This window comes from Budorcas taxicolor, chromosome 11 (genome assembly GCF_023091745.1).
Source record: "Budorcas taxicolor isolate Tak-1 chromosome 11, Takin1.1, whole genome shotgun sequence".
NCBI lineage: Eukaryota > Metazoa > Chordata > Mammalia > Artiodactyla > Bovidae > Budorcas > Budorcas taxicolor.
The window spans coordinates 11,682,985-11,707,005 of NC_068920.1; the positions used below are offsets into that span (position 1 = coordinate 11,682,985).

Sequence of the window (24,021 nt, forward strand, 5' to 3'; positions counted from 1 at the left end):
AATAGGGCCAAAGGCTCACAAACTCCAATTCCCAGACTCCTTTGCCTACTGCTTCCTATTTGTTTCTGCCAACGGGAGGCTCTGGCAGGAGACTGGAAGGCGGGAAGGAAAGCTTCACAGTCTCGGCTGTCACAGTGGCCACGGGCTCTGCATGATACTGTTTCTCCTCGGCTCCTTCAGCCCTAAGCATTGCAGCGGTTTCCTCGGGTGACATCACTCCTTTCCCTCTTCCAGCCTTTCTAACACATTTTAACTATTCCCTTGTATTACGGTACCTCTGTCTGAAACACAAGCTGATCCTAAAGGAAGTCAACCCTGACTATTCATTGAAAGGACTATTGCTGAAGCTCCAATCCTTTGGCCACCTGATGTGAAGAGCCGACTCATTGGAAAAGGCCTTGATGCTGGGAAACATGGAGGGCAGGAGGAGAAGGATGACAGAGGATGAGGTGGTTGGATAGCATCACTGATTCAGTGGAGATGAACTTGAGCAGACTCCAGGAGATAGTGAAGGGCAGAGGAGCCTGGTGTGCTGCAGGCCATGGGATCACAGAGAGCTGGACACGACTTAGCGGCTGGACAACAGCAACAACGTCTGACATACCTGGACTCCTCTTTTTTCCTGTTGGACACACTGGTATTCCTAAGCTGCCTTGTGGTACCTGCTTCCTAGTTGACAGCAATCGTTGTTTAAAGTAGGTAGATACTTGACAGCCCAGTGGAAGTACTTTGCTATTCACTACACAATATCGATGAAGTCTCTTCTTTTTGAGTCTCACAAATAAAACCTATCAAGATTCACACGAACATATGGACAAACAGACACTGAAGAATAAAATGAAAGAAAATACCAAATGCATTTTATTAGCTCTCATTGCATAACAAATCATCCTCAAACAGCATCATAGCAACAGGAATCTTTTATCATCCTTCGTGGTTTCTCTGGGTGTGGAGTTTGAGAGCAGCTTGACTGGCTGGTCCTGGCTTGAGGTCTCCATGGAGGCGTAGTCAGAGATCAGCTGGGGCTGCAGCCATCTGAAGTGAAGACTGTGGCTGGAGGACCTGCTTCCCGGGGCTCCCTCATGGGGCTGGCGAGTCAGTGCTGGGGGCTGGGGGGAGGATGCGGTTCCTTTCGATGTGAACTTCTCCACAAGGATGCTTGAGTGGCCTCATGGCATGACAGCTGGCTTCCCCCAAAGAAAGTGATCTGAGAGATGGAGGAGGAAGCTGCAAGGCCTTTTCTGACCTAGCTTTGGAAGCGATGCATCATTACTCCATTGATATTCTACTGGTCACACGAGGCCAGCCTTGGTTCATTGTGCAAAGCGGCTACACACTACACACAGGCATGTAGTCCGGCAGTCAGAGACCCTTGGACGTCATCCTAGAGGCTGGCCACTGCATGCACGCTCGTCGTCCACACTTGAGGGGATAAACTCATAATTTGGGTGAAGGGGAAGCATGGAGAATTCTCTTTTTCATCAAACAAGGAAGCAGGAACGTTACTGATTTCAAGAGTTCCTTGGGTGAGAGGGAGGGGATGAAGGGAAGAACATGAGACTCTCATGACCCCTGTAGCACATGAGAGAACATAAAAGCTAATGAAATGTGTAGGAAGTTGTTCTGAGAAGCACGGAAAGGATATTCCAAGGAGGAATTGCTTCTTTTCTCTTTCTTATTGTTGTTAGTCACCAAATCATGTCTGACTCTTTTGAGACCCTATGGATTGTAGCCTGCCAGGCTCCTCTATGTTTCCTAGGCAAGAATATTGGTGTGGTTTGTCATTTCCTTCTCCAAGGGATCTTTCCAACCCAGGAATTGGACCTGTATCTCCTGCATTACAAGCAGAGTTTTTTTTGTTTTGTTTTGTTTTTTACCACTGAGCAACCAGGGAAGCCCTTTCTCTTTCTACTCTGTTTTAGTGATTTTTCATTCATTTCATTTTATCCGCATTGCTATGGGAATGTCTGTTCCTTTGATTCTAATCACTGGATGGACTTTGTTGCATGTCCAAGAGTTTTATGTCTCTCTTCTCACAAGGATAAACACCCAGGTTGCCAGAGAAGTTTCTGAGGGAGAAAAGGCATTAACAAGAAGCATCTCAGATGGACCGACAGCAACAATACCTTTCTTTATCCTTCCACGATTATGGTGTACAACTACATGTGTGTGAGGCAGCAGGGGTTGGAAATGTTCTTTTCTCCATAAACATTTGTGCCAGGTGCAGTGCTAGGCATCGTGGGAGATGCAAAGATGATTGAGACACAGTCCCTGACTTCAGGAAACTTCTGGTTTAAATACACAGCTGATCAGCAGACAGCTAATTCCAGTACAAAATTAAGAAAAGGCAGAAGTCAACAGAGGGGATACCCAGTAATTCTGACCAGGGGGTCAGAGAAGAGTTCATGAAAGATGGAGCCTGAAGGAGTCTTGAAGAGCAGGCTACCCATGGGTGGAGGGAGGTGATGGGGGAACTAAGTGAGCAAAGAGTGCAGCTGGGGGACAGCTCAAGGAGGAGCACGGAGTCCCCAGTGGCTGCAGGGCACGGGTAGGGGTGCGGAGGGCTGCAGGCGAGCAGGAGTCTGGCCAGATGAGAGGGGCCAGATCCTGGGTGCCATGCAGGGAGCCTGAATCACTGGGCAATGATTCAGCAAAGGGAAGGAAGTGAAGCTTCCTGAGAAAGGAAATAACGTGATCACAATCACGCAGAAAGAAGAGAATCATGCAGAAAGAAGAGAATTCAAGATACACTGAGACCAAAATGCATATTACTGGCTGGAGAAACGCCGGTGATTTTAATTTTCCCCTTTTGGGTCACCTGCGGTTGCTAATTTTCCTACAGTGAGTGTGGATTCTTGCTAAATTTTAAAATAGAATACATAAAATAATTTTTATATGGTTAAATGCAAGTAGGGTGAAGGAAGGAGGACAATGAGAAGGATGTTCTGTAGTTGAGAGGAGAGAAGCTGGAGGTGGGGCTGGGCGGAGAGGGCCGGGGCTGCGAGAGGCAGGGCTGTGAGGGGTGGACCTTTGGGGGCGGGACTGGGCTGTGAGGGGCGGGGCTGTGAGGGGCGGGGCTGTGAGGGCGGGGCTGTGAGGGCGGGGCTGGCAGAGCCGGAAGGAACGCTGAGTCTTTCCCACGTTTTTTCCAATGTGTCCTTTGTGGGCTGGGCTTTGCTCCAGGAGGTGGATGGAGAAACGGGTCGTATTGGGGGGGGGCAGAAGGATGGAAAGGGAGGGTATCTTTTAGGCTACCGGAGATTTGTGTAAGTTGTAAACTGAAGAAAAGGGGCATCTGGAGAATGAGATACAAAATGCAGAGACAATTTAGGGCCTAAGAGGCAGGATCCTAGAGCAAATTAGAGTGAATAAGGTCAGTTTCCCAAGTGCAGTGTGACTGTGTGTGTGTGTTTGTATCTCTCTCTTAAAGAGGATGCATATGAAGCAGAGAATATAGGAATAAGGGACTGTGTCATTATGAATTTTGGATTTGAATACTCATGTATAGCCATCCCTGAAAATAAAGATTTGAACCGTTTATTTCCTGCCATTTATAAAAGTGGCAAGGGCTATTCAGAAAGGGGAAAAACTATACAACACAGCCAATAAGCAAAGCAATTGAGGACATGCAGGTGGCTCTCTCATTTTCCTCATAAGAGCAGGAAATAGTGCAGAAACCCGGCAGGAGGACAGGTCCGCAGGAAAAGGCACTGGCCCGGAGGCTGCTCGCGAAAGGCAGCCAGTGTGCATGGCGCGGGCGTGGAAACCACGCGCTGGGCAGAGAGAACGCCCAGAGGGTGGTTGGCACACGGGCAGGGATGCTCACAGCTCCTGGTGGAGCTGGCATTGACGAATGTGCGGCTCACACTCCCGAGATTCTCTTTGTCCCTTTCAAGGTTGCCTGTTTTGAAGAATTTGTGTTTTGCTAGAGTTAAATGAACCGGTTTGCTTGGGATTTCCGTCCTGCCTGAGGGAGGCGCAGTTCCCCAGCCCGGGGAGGGACGATGGAAGAGGAGGGTCCCAGAGCCATTTCTCACTGTCACGCCCGGAAGCGCCACAGACCCTCTGAGGCCCGGGAGAGATGAGGCCCGCGGACAGGAGCCTTGGGCCACTCCGCCTGTCCATCAGCCTGAGCTAACGACCCGCCCGGCCTGCCCCTCCGGTTTGCTTGCCTCGTCTCGCTTCCTTCCTAATCGAGAGGAGACTCCCGCGGTGGTGTCTTGATGTCAACAAACCAATTTGTGACTTGATTAGCCCAGATGGACAAGTGTGTCCTTTTCTCTCCTCCCCTCCTTAGCAGGTTTGGACTCGTCTAAGGCGTTTCTCTCCATGTGGAAGGCAGCGCCTGCCTGTGGCCGCGTGGCTTTGCTTTTCCCTGTTTCCTTTACTCACTTCCCGTTCTAGACTCCCAGGGCAAGGGACTCAATTCCAGGAATTCCACGGAAATTGGACCCACTTCGGCCTTCCCTTGTGGCTCAGCTGGTAAAGAATCCGCCTGCAATGCTGGAGACCTGGGTTCGATCCCTGGGTTGGGAAGACCCCCTGGAGAAGGGAAAGTCTACCCCCTCCAGTATTCTGGCCTGGAGAATTCCATGGACTGTATAGTCCATGGGGTCGCAGAGTCAGACAGGACTGAGTGACTTTCACTTTCATCCACTTCCTTCTGTCCTCTAGGTCACATACAAAGTTGGAAACCCTACCACCATTAAAAAAGAAAACAAAAATCATCCCAACACCTGATTTTTCCAGGTGATAAGGTGTGTGGCTAAAATTAGATGCTGTGATTTATCAAGAGAATAACCACCTGGTGATACGTTCATTTCACTGAAGTCCCGTCGAACCATCTATCTCTGTACATGAACTTCTCATACCTGAGCAGGCCTGTGAGTGACTGGTACAGAAACTAGTAACTCACGGGCCTGTCTCTGAAATTCCTGGAGGAAAAGAAGGCTTTTGCAGCTAAAAGGGACACAAAACAGAGGAAAAGATAAAGCTTCTATGCCAACACGTGGTAAAATGTCACCGCAAGCTTTTGATTGCTTGTCCTTTGAAGCTTGGTCCCTGAAGTCTCCTTTCCTTCACATGTGCCTCTTCAGCCAGGCTGCCACCATCCCATCCCCATGTACCCCCCAAAACTCAGAGAAGGGCCCTGAGCAGATCCCAGCAAGTGTTCTCTGGATACCTGTAACATAAAAAATCAGTTTTGTGTTGGATGGGAGGGGAGTTTGGGGGAGAATGGATACATGTGTACATATGGCTGAGTCCCCTTGCTGTTCAACTGAAACTATCATTGTCAATCGACAATGCAAATAAAAAATTTAAATAAAATCCCCCCAAATTAGAATTTGTCTGGCTTTTCTGTTTGCAGCTGTGACACATTACCATAAACTTGGTGGCTTAAGCAATGCAAATCTCTAATCTCAGAGTTAGTGCTGAGGGCCAGAATTCTGGCATGGATTTCACTGGTCTAACCTCACCGGGCTGCATGACTTTCTGAAGATTCCAGGCGAAAATCTGTTTCCTTGCCTTCTCCACTTTCCAGAGGCTGCTCAGATTCCTTGGATTGTGGGCACCTTCCTCCAACCTCAAAGTTAGCAAAGGTAAATGAAGGCCTTCCTATATCCCCTGACCCCGCCCTCTTCTACTTAAAAGAACCCTCATGATAATATTGGGTCCTCAGGGGCAACCCAGGCTAACCTCCCTATTTTGAGGTCAACCCATTAGCAAACTACCTCTATCTGCAGCGTTTGCTTTCCTCTGCCACGTTGCTAACAGTCACAGGATCCGAGGATTAGCACTCTTTTCAACGTCATTCTTCTCCCTATCACAGAACTCCTGTTTCTTTCTTTCTTTCTCCCTTGTGCTATCTATCTCGCTTTTGGCTCAAAATAGTAATAAGAAACAGCAAAGTGAAGTCTTAAAACAGGTTCCCGAAACAGATGAATGCTCACATTTCAGCTCTGCCTGCTGATTTGGGGCCAATTTCTAACCTCTCTCTAAACCTGTTCCTCATCTGTAAAGTGAGGAGAATGCAATCTCCTACAGAAATTAGTGCAAATATGGGATGATGTTGGCAAAGCTTTGGCATAATGGTTAGTGTGTATTATGTGCTCCTTGAAAGTAAGTTAGATTTTTTGAGGAGCGAAACAGAGTAAGTGGGGAAGAGGCAAGAGACAGTGTAATCCAGGTCTCTGTAGCCCCATCCTCCTGGTTTGCTCCCAGTTGGCCTCATCGGATGGAAAAGAGTTCAGCTGTCATTTTGGGGACGCCTCCCTTCCTCTTTCTCCACGCCATTCAGGCCAGGAGCTCCAGCCGTGGTACTGGCCCATGGATCCACGGGGGGCATGCCTTAGTGGAAGTGGCCGAGTCCCTGCTCCACCTGCCCTTGGTCCCTGGCCAAGGATAGCAGGATCCACACCCTCGGCTCCAGGGGGTGTGCCTGTTAGATTAGCGAGAAAGTCTGGGGTTTCAGGAATAATTAGGCCTGACTCTGCCCTTGCTAGAGGGAGGAGGACAGAAAGTTTAGCTGGACCTTCCCCACCAGCTGGGTGATGGTGAGGTGGTGGCAATCAAGGCAGAGGGGGCCCAGAGCACCCGACGCAGAGCTGCGAAGTGTGGCCTCAGGAGAGCCACCAGTCACCTACTGTATGGACAGCCCCAAGAAAGTGTTGACATGTAGTGTTGATGAGGATGTGGGCAAACGAGCCATATACTCTTTGGGAATGTAATCCAACATTAAAAAGATTAAAAGGACATGCACATTTAAAAATAAAAAATAAACACATATACATACCTTCTTGTTCAGCAATCCAAATTTGGGGGGATCTGATCTACTGAAGAAACAAAAATGCTAGTAAACAACGTTGTTTCTACAGGAATCTTTATTACAACAATATTTGTAGGACACACAGATAAAACCAGAAAAGCCTGAATGTCCATTGATGGGTGGAAATAAATTGTAGTATGGTTGTCTAAGAAACATTGTGTAACTATTTAAGAGAAGGTTTAGCTGTTTATTTGGAAGAATTAGTAGAAGAGAAGTATATCATAATTCTGTGAAAGTGAAAAAAAAGCCCACTCTCCATATGAGTATACGTCAGGATGTGTTTTCACGAGCTGGGGAGAGGTGTATGAGAATACACATGTTTGTTAACATTAGTGCAGGGTGGGTTAATATTCTTGGCTCTGTGTAGCACTGTATCACATGGCTGATTACAAGGAATGAATTCCTTTTTCTGGTTTAATTTTGAGAGAGTGGTTTAATATAAATGGCGGGGGGCAGGAGTGATGATGGGGAGGGAAGCTGTAGGGGAGGCTTCTGGAGCAGACCCTTTAGTGTTTCGAGAACTAGGGACCCCAGATTGAGGGTTGGAAAGCAGTGAGGGACAGGGGGCTGGCCTGGGCTCCCATGCCAGGTTGGGTGGGTAGGGTCTAGGGACACAGACCCTGTCCAGAGGCTGACAACTCAGGAAGCTTATTTAGAGCTTCCTGAGAAGATTAGCACAGGCTGGAGCACTGGGTAGCCTGTAGCAAGAGGAAATTAAGTTGCTGGCCTATAAAGGAAGGGGCTTCCCAGGTGGCTCAGTGGAAAAGAACATGCCTGCCAGTGCAGGAGATGTGAGTTGGATCCCTGGGTTGAGAAGATCCCCTGGAGAAGGAAACGGCAACCCACTCCAGTATCCTTGCCTGGGAAATCCCGTGGACAGAGGAGCCTGGCGGGCTACAGTCCACGAAGTCACAAAGCATTAGACATGACTGAGTGCACACACGTGCATGCACACACACACACACACACACACACACACACACACAGCTCTATAAAGGAAATGTGCCTCACAGTATTAAAGGTCATAATGAAGCTCTCCACTCCAGATTATTTTAAAGAATTCATCAAGACCATGGGGTTAAGCCTGTGTGGAGGCAGGAGTGAACAAGAATAATAACACCTAACAGCAGGTAAGAGGCGTGTAGCAGGAAAGCGCTCCATATATATCACATTTGAGACAAAGTACAACCGCATGAGGCAGGAATGACCATCCCCAAGGAAAGTGAGGTCTGGAGGGGGTAAGGAGTCCAGCCTTGGCTATGTGGCCGGCGACAGAGCTCTTCTAGCTCCCTGAAGGCATGTCCTTCCAGGGTGAGAAGCTGGATGCAGCGTTTACATGCCTCCTTGTCCCTGTCCTTCCTTCCCCGCACCAGGGCTGAGTGGGGGACATTGCCTTAGTCCGGCTAGGCAGCACGGCTCCTGGTTTCTTTCTTTCTTTCTTCCTGGCTCATTCTACTTATTTTTTAAAATGTCGTTTTGTTGACGTACTGTTGATTTATAATCTGTGTTACTGGTGTACAGTGAAGTGATTCAGATATATGCGTATGTGTGCATAGATTCATTAGCATAACTTTCCACAATGGTTTATCACCAGATACTGAATAGAGTTTCCTGTGCCGTACAGCAGGACTTTTTCGTTTATCCATCCTGTATGTGGTAGTTTGCATCTGCTCATCCCAAACCTCCAGTCCACCTCCCCATCCCACCCCACCCCACCCCGCCCTCCCTCCTTGGCAATCACAATTCCCTTCTCTATGGGCCCATTTTTTTTCATTCCGGCATTTGGGTTTGGTACCCACACTGCCATGGTCCCAGGAGATGCTCTTCTTCTTCTGGGAAAGCTCCGAACTACATAATTGCATAGCTCCTGCCACGCAGGCCTCGGCAGGCGTGGGCAGTGGCCGCCAGTGACTCTTGGGAGAGCCCCACGGCCAGTGTGTGCGTGGCTCCAGCCGCCCACTCTGTTTTCACACCTGGGCGAGGGGTGAGGCCACAGTCCTTTGATCTCCTTTGGTGGGTGTTGGGAAGTAAGGGAGGGGTGGCCGGGAGCCCTCCCTCAGGCCCCAGGGGACAGGGTGGGGGACTGTTTCAGAGTGTGGACCCCTCAGGCGCCAGCTGGTCCTGCCAGGATGGAGCCCCTTGTGGGGGGCGGGGAGTGGGAGAGAGAGGAGGGCTGAAGACCTTCCGGAAGCAACTCTGCTAGGCTTGGAGGGAGTTTGGGGAGGGAGAAAAGGCCTCTCTGTCTTCGCCACCCATCCATCGAACTCTGGACTGCTGGTGCTTGCGCTCAGCCTGCCCCGCACCGCGCCCCCACCCCCACCCGCGCGGCGACTCGCCTCTCCCGCCCAGAATCCGTCAGAGTGAAAGAATTTCCAGATACACAGAAAGAAAATCTCCGTGGGGACCCTCGTGCAGATTCGCTTTTCAGGGAGGTTCCTGAATGAGAACAGGCCGCAGGCTCATCTGTACCCCCGCCTCTGGCCCACAGCTCTGGGGTCTCCAGCCCAAGGCGACTGCCTCCCTCCAGCCCCTCCACTCGCCCTACTCCTGGATCAGGTTTCCCCTTCTTTCTCCCAGGCCTGAGTCCTCATTTTGCACGCCCTCGGCCTTCTCCTTCCCTTGCACTTCTCCTCTGCGCCCCCCATACAGCCACCTCCCGAGGGCTCCGGGCTGAGTGGGGACTCTGGAGCGGGCCTCTCTGAGTTTTCCCTGAAGATAACCAAGCATCACACTCAGGTGGGCGGACTCCTGTGTCTTGAGTCTACTTGGGCAGGGGGTGGAGGGTAGGAGGCCCCTTCCCCTGTCCCAGGTCCTCCAGGGCTGGCCGCTGGCGTGCGTGCAGTGCAGTACCGGGCCCAGGTGGTCGGCACGGTAGACCCCATCCCCTTCCTGCTTGATCGGCACTCCTCACCCCCGCCCACCCCTCTCCACCTTTGGACTGACCTGCGGCCCACCTCGGTTAATACCTCCCTGAGCTGGGATCAGGGCTTACCCCCGACGCTGCTTTAAAAACAAACAAACAAAAAACCCAATAACACCAGCTAACATATGGAGATGTCATCCTGGTTAAACAAATTACAGTCGAAGACGGCGTGATAATAACTGAACAATCACCGCAACTAGAAGGAGCGGCCTCTAACCCGCCAGGTGCGCCCCGCGAAACTGGGCTCCATCCAGGAGCACGTGAGGATGGGCCCGGGGCCTGAGACAAGGCGAGGGAGCCCCTAACCGGCACCCAGCTTTCGGGAGACTCCCTGGGACGATCCGAGACAGGCTTCCCTGGAGGGCAGCCCCGCCTGGGAGGCCGCAGGAGCACCAGGTCCGGCAGACGAGGGCGACGGAGCCCCTCCCTCCTCCTGGTCTCCTTCCAGACCTCGGAAGAGGTCGCTTCTCAGGGGGGAAGCCCGCGCCCTGGCGGGGGGGGCGTCTGCCGTGTGTCCCGAGGGTCTCCCCACTGCCCTCTCAAGCCTGGGGAGAACGCCGCGTGCGTTTTCCTTTGGCGAGCAAGGGGCCCAGTGGTGCGCGCTGGTTCGCCCGCGTTTTGGGGGCAGCAAGAGGCATGATTAGGAGGGAAGATGTTAAAACAAGAATGGCCGGTGTAAGCCCTCTTTCTTTCCCTCCCTCTTTCCCTCCCTCTTTCCCTCCCTCATTAAGTAGATTCGTATTTAAAACAGGCTCAGAAATTTTAATTTGAATTCCAGGCGCTGAGCTCAGGTTACAATCGTGCCATTTATACTGAGACCGAAAATCACCATCGAAACAACTAGAACCAAGGTCTATTTTACCAAACAGCCAGAGCTCCTTAGTGGGTGACCACTGCGCGCAGGCAGCTAGATCTCCTTGGGTTTGGCCTGAGACTAGGGATGGGCAGGAGAGCTGGCGGGTTGGAGAGGCGGCGGGGGAATATCCCCCGGAGGGGCGGGCGCGGCGCGTGCGTGGACCGGCCGCGCTAATAGATGCCGCGGTTCAGAATCCTCACCGCTTCCCAGCGCTCCGGGCGCAGGGGCGCATGTGTTGCTGGAATTCAATCCGTGGGGGGAATGCAGATTGCGCTGCGACCCACTGGGTTTGATTTATGAACGGTTACTCCAGCGATTGTTTACACATTGCATTTCAGGGCTCCCGCGCACCCCCTTAGGAGCCGGCGCCGGCACCCGCGGCCGCCTCCGCAGCCTCCTTTGCGGTCCGCCAGCTTCCGCCGCTCCTCCCCTCCCCTCGCCCACCTCCACCCTCACTTTGTCCAGAAAATCCGACTTCGCCGCCCTGGAACCCGGGGACCCACATTCGGCTCTGCCTCCCGCAGCCTGCTCTCCTCCGGCAGTCCCAGACTCGGGGCTGCTCCTCTGAGTTTACTTGCGGGCCGTTACTTCTCCGTGAGACCACGCGGGCCAAAAATAGGAGAGGTGGAAGCAGCTCGCCGGCCGGATCGATGGGGCCCTCGCCGTTTCAGCTGAACTGTCTTATTAATTATGAAAGGACTCGCCCGATCCCTGCCAGGGACCACGCCTCTGGCCCCTCCGCTGGAGCCCTTAATGGTGGTTCCTCCGAGAGCTGCCTCCGGCCACGACAGAGGAAGCGGCGAGTCGCGAGCAGGGCTCGGCCCTTAGGCCGGTGGCTCGGGCTTCTGACCCGCGTGGGTCCGCGTGTGCATTCTCAGAGGCGCCCAAGGCCAGCGCCCCCAAACCTCCCCTAGGAAGAACCCCTGCCTTTTGGCTTACAGAAGTAAAATATAGCTTCCCCTTTCTCTTAAGCAAACACGATTTCAGGGAAGCGGCAAGATGTTCTGGTAACCCACGGCTTGAGGACTGTAGGTTATCAGATGGCTGGTGAGCTGGTGAATTTACCACCTGGCATCCTGTGTCCCTTCAGGGAACCCCAAGAGAACTCGGCCAAGAAAGCAGGCTTGGGGCAGGAAACAGAGGACACCCCTATTTCAAACAATAACTTTTATTTTATACTTCTCTATACTTTGTAGCAAATCTTTTTTTTGCTGAATTTAATTTATAATAAACTTTTTAAAATTACATCTCTTTTTTTTAAATCAAGGCTCTTTTATGTCAAAATCTTTTTTTAACTATATTTTAGATTAACATTTAACATCCCCCCCCTTGTGATCTATACCGTTGGATATTCAGGTATTACTGTATGTGGAACAGCTAAAACAAGAGGGAAAACCAAGGCAGTGGACTTCGAAAGATGCATCAACACGAGCAGGTAAAGCTTAACCTTTCAGTGACTTCAGCAGCGTTGCTTCTGGCAGCCTGTACCTCTGACCCGAGGTTTCCTCAACTCCCTCCCTCTCCCCATCGTAGCCTTGAAACACAAGGCCAACCATCTGTCCTTTCACTTTTCTCGAGGAGAAATGTGCAGTGGAAATGATCAAAACAAGATTCTGTGTTAGAAAGACAGTGAGCGTGAATTATTCACGAGATGCTGTTCTGTTCAGCGCATTTCCCTGGCCTTCTCCTCTCCTCTTTCCTGTTAGGAGGAGCCCATCATTGGTCATGTATTCACATGATTAATATAGTAGGCGGCCCAGGGCCGTTCCTGAGATTCTTGTGCCAAAAAAATAAAAATAAATAAAAAAAAAAGAATGGGGTGGGTTTGCCGTTTTCGTGTTTCTGTGTGAAGACGGACTGAAGCTGAGGTCCGAGTTTGGGCTGTGCTCGCTTGCTCACTGATCGGTAACATTTGGCAAATGAAACACAAGGAACCAAACGAAATCAGAAAGAGAATCAGGATTTCCCACAATTCCCATATGAGTGTTTTCAGCATCACAGAGAATCACAACGTCCCCAAAGAACGTATGGATCTTCCTCTCGGTTTCCGGGAGCATGGCGTGAGTGCGGGCGCGCGCAGGGGGAGCCGACCCGGCGCTCAGAAGGAAAGCCAGGTCGCTAAAGCTGCCGAGAGAGACACCAGGAGCACGGGCAGCGCCGGGAGCAGGGGCCCCGCCGCCCCGTTGCCGCCGCCGCAGAGTTCGAATAAGCTGCCTTGGATGTTGAGATTTTTGGATTCTTTTCTCAGTTTATCCCACATATCTTTCGCCCCTTCTTGGCAATCCGTAAGGGCCGTGACCGTGCAGCTGTGGAAATCCTCCCAGTATCTGGCGAGGAACAGAACAGAGCAGAAGGAGGTTCACTGTGGGCGCGGGCAGAACTCCGGGCCTGCGCCCCGCGAGCGTCCCCCTCGCGGGCCGGCCAAGCTCCCGGCGACCCTCCTCTGCAGCCCGGGGCGCCCCCTCTCTCTTCCCTCTACCCCCTCCCCCGGGACCTCGTCCCGTCCCGGGAGCCGCTGTCCAAGGTGGGGCCGCCCCTTCCCGGTCGGGTTCCGCGCCCACGGCGCCGCGCTGGCACCTGGGCCTGCGCTGACAGATTGCGGGCCTCTGCGGGCACAGCTAGGAAAACAGCGCTAAGCCGCGCAAGCTGCCGCCCATTAATGCCTCTCGGCTTGCAGGACGGCCGGCCGGCGCGGCGCGCAGCCCTCCCCGCGGCTCCGCGCCCCCCTCCCCTCGCCCTCCCTTCCCCTCCCTCCGTCTCCAAGCCGCCGCGCCCGCTCGCCTCGGCCTTCCGTCTCCTCCGCTCCGCCTTTTGTCTCCCTCTTTCCTCGTCTCCCTTCTCTCCCCTTCTTTGTCTTCCTCCTTTCTCCTCCCCTCGGGTTTCCCCCCGGGTCCCTTCGTCGCACCCTCCTCTTCCTCGCTCGCTTCGGTCCTCCGCGGCCCCTCGCCTGGCCCTCCCGGCTCGGATCCGGTGCGGAGACGGCCGCCCGCCTCTGCCTCCCCGGAGTCGGTGAGTGCCAGCGCCCGTGCCCCCGGGCCGGCTCCCTCGCCTCCTCCAGTTTCCTTAACCCATAGAGCTCAGGCCCTGGGCGCCTGGTCCCTGCTCTCCCCGACCCCTCACCCACCCCCAGGCCTTTCCTCGGCCCTGGACCCCGCGACCTTCGGGAGGTGGTGCCAGCCCCCCGCCCCCAGGCGCAGGGCCCGGGGCCAGCGTAGAGCCCGCCGCGCCGGCCTTCGAGGGGCCCAGCTCCCGGTCCTCCCTGCTCGCCTCTTCCGGAGCCCGCGCCTTCCTCGGCCGCTCGATCCTCCTGTGCTCGGCTCCTAGCCCCGCCCCCACAACCTTCATCCAACTTGTCCTTTTTTTTTTTTAATTGTCCCCCTTTTCCTCTGAAAACCCAAAATAGATCTCCAGACTAAATATAATTCCAACCCGTGATCGATTCCTGGGCCGCTGTCTCCTTTCGGGGCTGGGTCGATCCGTGCCGTCTTGCTAACTCCGGTCTGGCTCCCCCTTCGCCAGGGCCCTTGGTGTCAGGTCACCAGCGAGGGCCCTCCACGAAATCTGTGCGTTCTTTCCTCCCCTCCCTCCTTTCTGCTCACCGGCCTGGACTGTAAGCACGCTGAAGGCAGGCTTTGTCCTGGTTTCCAACTCCCAACCCCGTCTTCCGGCTGACAGTCAAGTTATAAACTTCTGTTGGACTGCCTTCAGCTCCGGCTGCTTTCTAATGACCTCCGTGAGTCTCTGATTTATGAGGACTGCAGGGCCTGGGGCACAGGCCTTCCATGTTCCTCAATTTGTAATAAATACTGAGATTTAGAGAAATGGAGAGTCGGCAGGACAGCTCTCTGCATAATTACACCTCCCAAAGGACATTTCAATCTCTCCTTTCTTTATGCATGCCCAGATGGGGACCAGGTCTTCCTGGAAGAGAGATTGGGCAGAGGAGGACAGAATCCAGGTGGGTCTGAGAGGAGGTGGGCTTCCCTGGTGACTCAGATGGTAAAGAATCCGCCTGCAATGCGGGATACCTGGGTTCGATCTCCGGGTTGGGAAGACCCCCTGGAGGAGGGCTTGGCAACCCACTCCAGTATTTTTGCCTGGAGAATCCCCAGGAACAGAGGAGCCTGGCGGGCTGTAGTCCATGGAGTTGCAGAGTCGGACATGGCTGAGCGACTGAGCACATGGCACTGAGAGGAGGTGGCTTTAGTGCCACCAACAGAGTGGCTCTCAGCCCAGCTGTGGTCTCTGCCACTTCTGGGAGGGCCCCACCCCATTTCCATTCTCCTGCTAAAAACCCAACAGCTTGGAATAAGCAAATTTGGGCAAACGATGGAGGAATTGAGAGCTGATCTCTATTTACGCTTTTGCCCATCTTTATAGGTACTTTCTTCCCTGTCATCAGACATTTAGGATTAAAACAGGTGCGTGTGCATCCCAGACGCAGCCTTTTGTCCCTTTCCAGATAGGAAAGTAGCAGCCACTTGGCTGCTGTGGCTTCTGGTGGACACCAGGGTATTGAAGAAAGCCTGTAGCAAAATATACCCCCATCGAACTACTCAGTGCTTAACAAGTAACATGCCACCCCCAAGGAATTAGGGAGAGAGGAGGGGCTTGAGAGTATACAAAGGAGGGTGCAGAAAGTGGTCACCGCAACCTATGGGGAACAAGGAACACCCTTTGCCTGGGCTTTACGGGAAGGGCCGTGATAGGGGTGGGAAGGGTTACAGCTGTTTTTGAAAAATAAAATGAAAGTGTGTGTGCATGTGTCTTGCAGAAGATGGGGATATTTCTAAGGTCTGCCGTAGCTGAGATGTGACTGACCCTCCACAGTACTCTGCTACCCTCATTTGCCAGTGGGAGCTGTGCTTTCTAGCCAGGCTCTGGGCAAACACCCCTGGGCCTTGTTGGGCCCTTAGCGGCCCTCGGCTGGGGACACCTTGCAGATGCAGGAAGGGGGGGGGATAAGCGAGGGAGATAGCTACCCTAAAGCTCCAAATTGGCTCTAAACTCCGCAGAGATGGTTACTGGACATGTGGGCAAAGCCATCCACACAAAATAAAATATTCTTTCAGTTTCTCTCCTCAAAAGAGAAAGAGGGATCTGCACTCACTTGCTGCCAGTGAAGTTTCTTGGCCTGTGCCAGAGGGGAATTTTATTAGAGGAAGGGGACAAAATAGGGGAGTTCCTTTCCTTATAAGCAAACCTGGTAGAACTACCTAAAACGCCCCTCAAGCCAAACCAAGTGTCCCGGTTGAAGTGCTCATTTCCGCAGCAGGAGAGGAAGAGGAAGAGGGCCTCAAAGCCTGGAGAGGAGCTGCCAGCAGCTGTCGGTGCCCCCTCACCCCTGGGGTCCGGAGGTTCCAGGGTGTGGATTGCTCGGGCCTCTGTGCGCACGGGTCAGGCTGTGGAGCGTGGGACTGGGCCCCAAGGAAAGGATCTTCCTCTGCCCATTCCAAGCCACAGGGTCCCCTTGGACAGGGTAGGCCCCAGCCAAGGCCTGAGGGCGGGAGGTGAGGCGCCCTCCCACCTCCACAATGCGCCCCCCAGCACCGAAACCTCGCGCAACAGAGAGGACACTTACGTGCACACGGTCTTGATGTTCGTCTTGTCGTCCAGGCCCTGCGGGTAGTTGGCCATGCTGTCGCCCAGCTTGAGCAAACAGTCTGAAAAGCCCTTAAAGACCGCATCACACTTGCCCGCTGCTCTCACGGCCTGCACCAGGTACGCTGCGGGGAGCAGGGGACACTGGTCAGCGGTGCCACCACCCGGCCCTGGAGCCCCGCAGCCTGCCCATCGGGACCCAGTGAGCATCGCCCCATCCAGCCATGTCCAGTGGCGCCCAGGCTCGGAGCGCGCCAGGGCGAAAGGTGAATGAACGGTGGGGCCGAGAACTTTCGAGCTGCACGCAACCCAGCGTCTTCTGCAGGTGGCCCGCGTGCACAGGTATGGGGGCGGGGGAGTCCAGGCCTTTCCTACCGTGCGACCCCCGCCTGCATCGCTCTCCGCATCTTTTTCGGTTTCCTTCGCTCCCTCTTCTCACCTCCCCTGCCTCTTTATTTCTTTCTCCTGGCTCCCTGCTTAGCTTCCCTAACACACCCCTAGCCGGCCCATCAAGGCTCTCGCAGTGCGGTTTCCCTTTTGTGAGGTGATGGAGGGGTGTGATGGCACAGTGCAGGGGTGAGGAAGGGGCTGGGAGGCTCAGAGCTGGGCCCCGCAGCCCAGCCGAGTGTCTGTGAACAATCCCTGGGTTTGGGGCCTGCTGCTTAGAGTGGGCGCTGGGCAAGTACTGCTGAACGAATAAACAAATAAATTCTCTGGAAGCCCCCAGCAGCCACCGACTTGGATTGTTTCATTATAACAGGGATTGTCTACTGTGGAGTTCCTAGTGAGGTCCCCGTCTGCACCCCTACACCCCTAGACTGGGAGGGGGAAGGGTGGTCCCGGGCAGTTAGGGCCGGCAGGGTCAGGATGTGTCCGAGCTAGTGACCCTGGGTCACCTCCCCGGAGGCCAGATCCCTGAGGCCGGTCCCTTGCTTCCCTCTGCCTTGCTCAGCTCCTCGGGAAAAACCAGCCCGGCTCCGCCAGCCATCGACGAGGCGCGACCCTTCCTCTCCAAGCCCCAGCTCTGCAGCTGGGGGCCGGGGTGGCTGCCACCAGGGGCTCTCGGCCTCTGGCTCGGGGCTCCCCCCAGAGGGGCGGGGGTCGCAGCCGGAGCGGAGGCAGCAGGTGGAGGAGGAAACTCAGGGGACACTGAGTCCTTGATGCTGGTCTCAGGCCAGCCAAGCCCCAAGGCACGGGACCCGAGAGAGAGACGGGCTCCAGGCGGCGGCTGCGCTGCCAAGGCCCTTTCTCTCCATCCCGAGCTGAAGATGCCTAAGCCAGCGGCCAAAAGCACCCTGGGCGCCTGGAGTACGCACGCGAAGCGCAGATCTGCGCTGCCGGGCGAGGGAAGGGGAGAGAGGGGCCTCCAGGGCCCGGCCCTGAGCGCCCGCCGCTTCCAGGCGGCGTTCAGGGCTCCATCGCTCGCGTGTGTCTCCGGGGAGGACCGGACACCTCACCGCTCCCAGCCGCCGGTCCCTGGGCCAGGAGCAGGCTAGGGGGAAGGTGACCGAACCCGCAGAGGCCTCCGAGAGCGCACCATTTGCAAATTGCTGCAGGGAGAGCGGGGCGGGCCTTAAGCTTTCTAATCCGGAACGGGAAGCTCGGGCCGATACGTCAACCTTCGTCAATCTCCCGGTCCCCTCACGAAATAGCAAGAGCCCCTGGACTGCAGTATCAGCTAGAACACTGAGCTAGAATGAAGGAATAAACGAATTTTTTTTTCTAACAGAACGAGGGCGGATGAAATGAGCCTTGCGCGGCGTCCCCTGTAAACCACACCGCAAGCTCTGCTTTGCGGCGAGCAAAGGAAATAAAATACAGTCCATCCTCTCTCCCCGGCCCCCAATCTCTTCTCACCTTCACCCCCAAAACTTGGAGGCGAAAAAGCAGCCCCTAAGATGCACTGACAATATTTTAAAGAGAAACTGGGTTCTCCGGGGTCGCGGAGCGGGCTGGGGGGGACGCGGGAAGCGCTTCTGTTGTGGTATGTTTTCAGGGGCTGCTGGAAAACCTTCCACAGCGCGCATGTGTGTGTGCGCGCGCGTGTAAAATAAGTCGTGAAAATTTCTGTCTTTTGCAACTCGGACTCCTCGGTCTCTAGTTGGCTGGGGAGGCCGGGGGCTTGCCCCTGGGCGCGTTTGGAAGGCTCCTGCAACGGGGCAGGTGTCAGCCCGGGCCACCCTGCTGTCCTTCCTGAGCCCTGGCTCATCGAGGCTCGGGCGGGTGACCTGGGCTACTTCTCTGTCCTCCACTGTGTCCGTGTCTTGTGCCCTTTCCTTCCGTTCATTCATTTGTTCGACCTCTCATTCATTCCAAACTTCCTCCCGCCTAGTCTTCACTCGCCTTCACCACCCCTCCACCTCCCCGTCTTTGCCCAGCCCCCATTTTTCTTGCCAAATGTCAGTGATTTGGGACAGCTCCCAGCCATGAATTAATAAAGATCGAGCCTCCGGTTCGGGAAAGGGCAGGCATTCGGGAACAAACATGCTCAATTTTAATTCCATAGCCAACAAATGGTCATTTCCCGGCCGAGGTTAATGTGTTTCAAGCGTATTTCACATGCACAGTCTCTGTTCAAAGTAAGGTTATTTCTCACAGGGAATGCAGAGTCCCAAACCTTTGGCGATTACAAGCCCTATATAAAAAACAACTGCTGTCTTGCTCTCTAAAAATCTGCAGTCATTGCAAAAACCACATCCACTTATTTCCAAGATCTAAGGGATTTGTTGCAATCAGAAATGTTCTTTATTTATTGCAGCTCTTTGCATGAATGTCAAAGATTCAAAACATCAAATCGTTTCTTGGAATTAAAGGAAATGCCGCCGACATCCTGCATCTGTACACTCTAAAATCCCTACAATGTTCATGCAGAAAAGAAAATCAGATTCTGAAAATCCTGTCAAATGCATAAAAATCTATTGCAAAGAATCCATGTTAATGTCTAGATAACTCCAAAGCCTGTTTGTTCCATATTTCTCATGAAGAAGAATGTTATGCATTTCATCTCTTGCCCCAACCAAACCAATTCCCTAAAGCAACCCCCCCTCCCGCAATACTGCAAGGATTTGTCTGCAAAGAATGCTACAGCCTCAAATGATAGGAGCCAACAATTTCCTCCTCTCCAGAAAACCCATTTGAAGACTTTCTATTTTTTCTCTTGTCCATTCTATTAATAATCTGCTTCACTTTCACTTTGAGGCTACATTAATTAATGCTCTGACCCAGCAACAGAGAAGGGAGTTTTCTCGTGTTCCCTTCCATTACGCCTCCTTCATTTTGGATGGAAAAAAATAGGAACTTTCAAAAGCCCCAATGACAGTGGAACTAGGACTCAAGGCTCCTTAACATGAAATGGGGACTATGTGAATCCATCCATAAGCAATCCCAAACTAGCAAAAATTACAAACACCCAACACCACACATTGCAAACACTTCTTAACCCCTTCCTATATGTAACACACAGATGCCTGTGTGGAAAAGAAGAGGCAAATGTGCATAGAAAATTATATCCATATATATTTAGCTGAACTCAAGCTCCTTAATGATAAGCGTATTAAAAGATATACTCTGGGGTTTCCTATCATTCTTAATGTGCCCCCTAGCCCTGTCTGAGCTGCCCGATGTGAACGCTGCAGTTAGGATATGGGGGGGGGGGCGGGAGAATGACAAAGTTCTAAATGCAGCAGTCTGAGCCCCAGAATATCTTTGCATTCTGCACATAAACTTTCCAGTTCTAGCTGCCTAGCCATCTTGTTCCTGCATTCACCTTTCGACCCTTCAAAATAAAGCCTTGCAGTATGGCAGGGAGCAATGCATTTCCCCAAAGCGCACCAAACCTGGGGCACCCAAGAGAAAGAAGCAAATACGGACGGACGTGCGCTTTGTGAAAAAGAGGGGACAGCCCCTCCAGAAAACAGCCGGCCGCACACACTTCCTGGCGAATATTTGGAGTCTCTCTCTTTCTTTTTTAGCAAAACCAACCCGGGACGCGCCAGTCCCTAGGAGCCGATGCCCCCATCCCTGGGGTTTGCCGGCTTCTCCGCACCCGCCGGCGACCGCGGGCTAGTCGGTCCCCCCGGGTGCCTCGGGCCCGGCCACCCGCCGCCCGCCGCCCTCCGCGAGCCCGGCCCGCGGTCCACTTACCTATTTGCACCGCGAGGATCAGTGAAATATATCTGCCGTTCAACTTAAGTCCCATCCTACGTTTAGTCAAACCATTTGCGACCGCAGACCTTTAAATAGTTAGTTTGGAGAACGCGGGGGAAAGCTGAAAAATAGGCATTGCCAACAAGTTCCAGGAGCGACGGAGACTTTATGCACGGGGAAGGCAGAGGGAGGAGAGAAAGAGAGGGAGCGAGGAAGGGAGAGAAAGAGAGAGAGAGAGGCCGAGGGAGGGGGAGAGCTGGGAATGGTTCACTCCATTAGGAGGGGGCGGAGGAAGTACAGCCTCACGCCCACGAGCCGGCCTGACGTGGGGGATGACACGGAACGATTTTTTTTTTTAAAATAAAGACACCTTGGTAGAGAATCGCCATTTATAGTCATCAGCAGCTCGAATTAATCAGTTATCTCCAATTAATGTGCTGTCCGAAGAGTTCTCGCCTCCCGGGGGTGGGGGGGGGGACCACTTCCCCAGCTCGGCGGCCATCCCCGCCTCCTCGCTGTTCCCGGGGCCCCCCCAACCCCGCCCCCTCTCTGCGCAGAACCGGGGCTCCCTCTCCCCTCCCGCCTGCAGCCGGGTAGTCCTGGCGCGCCCACTCGATTGTTTCAGCCCGCTCCTCCACCAGCTCCTGGGCTAATCCAGCCCCCTCCCTACGTTGCAGCGGGGTTCAGAGGAGCGGGAGCTGGAGGGGAAAACAGCTCAGCTCTAAGAATCTGATACCCCCACCTGCCCCCTGCGCTGGCCTGCTCGAGTTCTCCAGCCCTGCGGCTGGGCTCGGGGGCACGGTCTGGAGCGCGTGAGCACACACTCACGCACACACACGCGCGTGCCCGCGAGCCCAGCGGAGCGCTCCAGACCCTCCGGCACGCAGGGCCCGGAGCGCGCGCACACGCCGGGGCCCCGGGGTTTACTCTGCCCCTGCGGGGTCCCTGAAATGCGCACCGCGTGCCCTCCGTGATGCCCGCGCGGGCAAGAGGCCGCTTCTAGAGACGCGGCATCATATATCTTGGGGAGCGGGGAGAGCCGGCAGGAAGGAGCTCTGCAAAGGCGACTTTCGGATCAAGGGATTTACTAACTCTCAGACCTTTGGGAAATTTCCGAGGCCATCACCAGTGTGAGGGGTTCCTTCTGATCCTGATGCGCCTCTTGAGGTTTTGTTGTTGTTGTTGGGCCGCACAAACGCACACACGTACCTCACGTACGCACACGCACACCCGGTCCACACACACCTGCACTGTTTGGTGCTCGGGCGCACACCCTTGTAGACTCAGCCTTCTCTGCAACCAAGCGCTTCTGCAGCTGCGCCTGTGCTCCTGAGAGGTGCTGCTACCCAGCAGCGTGAGTTAAGGATGAGAGGCGTTCTTCCTAAACGCCGTTAAGCTTTGGTTTCCTTCCCTTTCTCTGCACCAAGAGAAGCCTAAACTCTAGCTTCTTTCATCACATGCTAAGGAAGGAGTCGGCCAACTTTAAGCGCATGTAGAGAAAAAAGAAATGAAAAATGAAAATGACCCCTTAAATCTCCCCAAATTACAGGAGAAAACGAGATGTTAAGTGAGCAGTAGCTATGCGTGGTTAAGGTGACATCGAGTCGAATTCACTTTCCCCCGGAGCCGCGCCTTCGGCGCTCGCGTCTCTTCGGGGATGCAGAGACGGGGAAAGGGGAAGAAGGGGCGAAAGAAGGGCGGTGGAGGGTGACGCGCTAAAGGGGAGCGCGGGGCCTGACTGCGGCACTGTGTGACTGCACAAGGTGGGCCCTTACCCGCACCCGCCGGATCCCGCACCCAGAGGTGGGGGCCTGGGGGCGGGGCCCCGTATCCCACCCTCCCTGACATCTCCAGGCCTACGGTCTGGGCGGCCGGGCCGGGTCGGGGGGCGCGCCTTTCCAGCGTCCGGGAGCCTTGCGGTCGCCCCGGGTGTTTCCTTTCCCTGAGCAGGGAGGGCGCCTGGAGGAGCCGAAAACATGGGCGGCGGGGGGCGGGGCGGGGGCCGGTGGCGAGAGGGGGGTGTCCCTGGGACCCGCCCCCCACGCCCTCCAATGGCGAGGCGAGAGGTTGGTCCGAGGGGCGGGGCCTCGGGGAGCCGCCGCAGGCCCCGCCCACGGCCCCGCCCCACCCCCGGGGCCCCACGCGCGCGCCCCGGCCCCGCTCGGCCGAGACTTGGGGCGCCCGCGCCCAGCCCAGATTGCTGTGAGGCCCGCGGTGGGGGGCGGCGAGAAAAGGATATATTTGTCCTCAACGTCCTTGCCTTTTTTCCTGCCCACCCACTCAGGAGCTTCCAAGAGTGCCCTGGGATTTCCTCCACCCCGCCCCCTGTCATCCGAACTTGGGGCGCTGGGGGCGTGCGAGCAGGCAGAGCTGAAGGCCTAAATAAAGCGGAGTGAAGTCGGGGGGCGGGGGTGCGGGCGGTCTGCGCATGCGCACAGCCGCCAGCGTCTGGTGGGCGCGTGCTGAGGGGGAAGGGGCGCCGCCCCTGGGACCCCCGTGGGCCTTCTCTCCACTTTTGTCCACTTTCGCCCAGCCTCCCCTCGCTGCTGTGGGTCGTTTGGAAAGTGAGAGTAGAGTCAGTACCACGCATTAATGATATGGGGTGAATGGCTGAAAGCAGATGCTGGTTTTTTAAAAATTATTTTATTTTTAAAAGTCCAGGTCGTTCTGCAATTGGTACTGCTTGCGAGGCTGTTTCCCCCAAATTCTTAGTGAAAGGATAACGCAATCCCTAGTTACCAACGCATGCGGGCTGTTTGCAAACATTGCGGGCAATACCCACGGTTGAAGGTGGACTTGGAGAAAGTTTCCTCCCTTCTTTTTTTAATTTGAAACGTCCACTCCCCGTCACACTTGAGGCGAAAGAGCAGTGGACTAGAGTGGGAAGACGCAGGTAACCAGGCCTTGTGTTGTCAGTTCCGTGATGACCGGCCCTTGTCGGTCCCCCGCCCCCCGTCCCCCGCCCCCCGGCGCGCCCCCCCCTCCCCGCCCCCAGGCGGCCCGCCCCTGCTTCTCTGAGCTGCGGTCTGGTGATCTGAAAAACGGAGGAGATCGGACTAGGTGATCTCCAAGGTGGTTTTCACCTTCGGGGTTTTGTGAACAGGAGGTTTTCTAGAATACTGTGGAGGTGCCGCCCAAGGAATAAAGGATGCTAGTTACAGGCGCCTTCTTGTAGAGGACATGTTTCCTTTTGATAAATCATTTCATTCAAACTTAAAGAAACAAATACTATTCAGGATAAGATAAAAAAAAAGTCAGTGGTGCTGTTTGGATCTACATATCAAATTGAACCAGAGGTACCCCTGGAAGTCAGTCTGCATAATTAAGACGTGAATATGCAAAACTCCCTGTCCCCAAGTCTACCAGGAAGAGACCATGGTCTCTAAGTCTGGTTGGCACTGCCTTTCTTTCTCAGTTGGCGGTCCTGAAGCGGCAGGCAGGGTTCCCCACACACGTAGCCACCTGATGAGGGGGCGGGTGTCCTGGCATTGGCAACAGGGCAGAGCTCTGAGCAGTCCATGTCCCAGCTCTCTCTACCAGTCCACCATAAGTGGACCTTCCAGATGCTGCCACTTAAAAAAAAAAAAAGAAAAAAAAAAGCCTTTGAAATTATTTGCAAGAGCAATTGCCAGAGCAATTGTTAGGCAATTCTACCTTTTCTTGGGTCAG

The 24,021-nt window shown here is 54.2% G+C and overlaps 1 protein-coding gene across 1 annotated transcript; it reads right to left on the reverse strand.

The window, feature by feature from the left end:
• Positions 1-11,870: 11,870 nt before the first annotated feature.
• On the reverse strand, positions 11,871-20,515 carry NRN1 (neuritin 1). Its single transcript, XM_052649355.1, has 3 exons — positions 20,350-20,515; positions 16,187-16,331; positions 11,871-12,932 (listed from the first exon to the last, which is right to left on the reverse strand). Exons 1-3 carry the CDS (start codon positions 20,402-20,404, stop codon positions 12,704-12,706), a joined length of 429 nt encoding a protein of 142 aa, XP_052505315.1. The 5' UTR covers positions 20,405-20,515; the 3' UTR covers positions 11,871-12,703.
• Between the last annotated feature and the right edge of the window lie 3,506 nt (positions 20,516-24,021).

Bases quoted from the DNA above. Each gene is read 5' to 3' on its own strand.
- NRN1 (XM_052649355.1), bottom strand. From the start codon at position 20,404: ATGGGACTTAAGTTGAACGGCAGATATATTTCACTGATCCTCGCGGTG. The intron at 16,332-20,349 runs GTAAGTGGACCG...TGCTCCCCGCAG, and splicing joins GATCCTCGCGGTGCAAATAG to CGTACCTGGTGCAGGCCGTG. The intron at 12,933-16,186 runs GTAAGTGTCCTC...GTTCCTCGCCAG, and splicing joins AACATCAAGACCGTGTGCAC to ATACTGGGAGGATTTCCACA.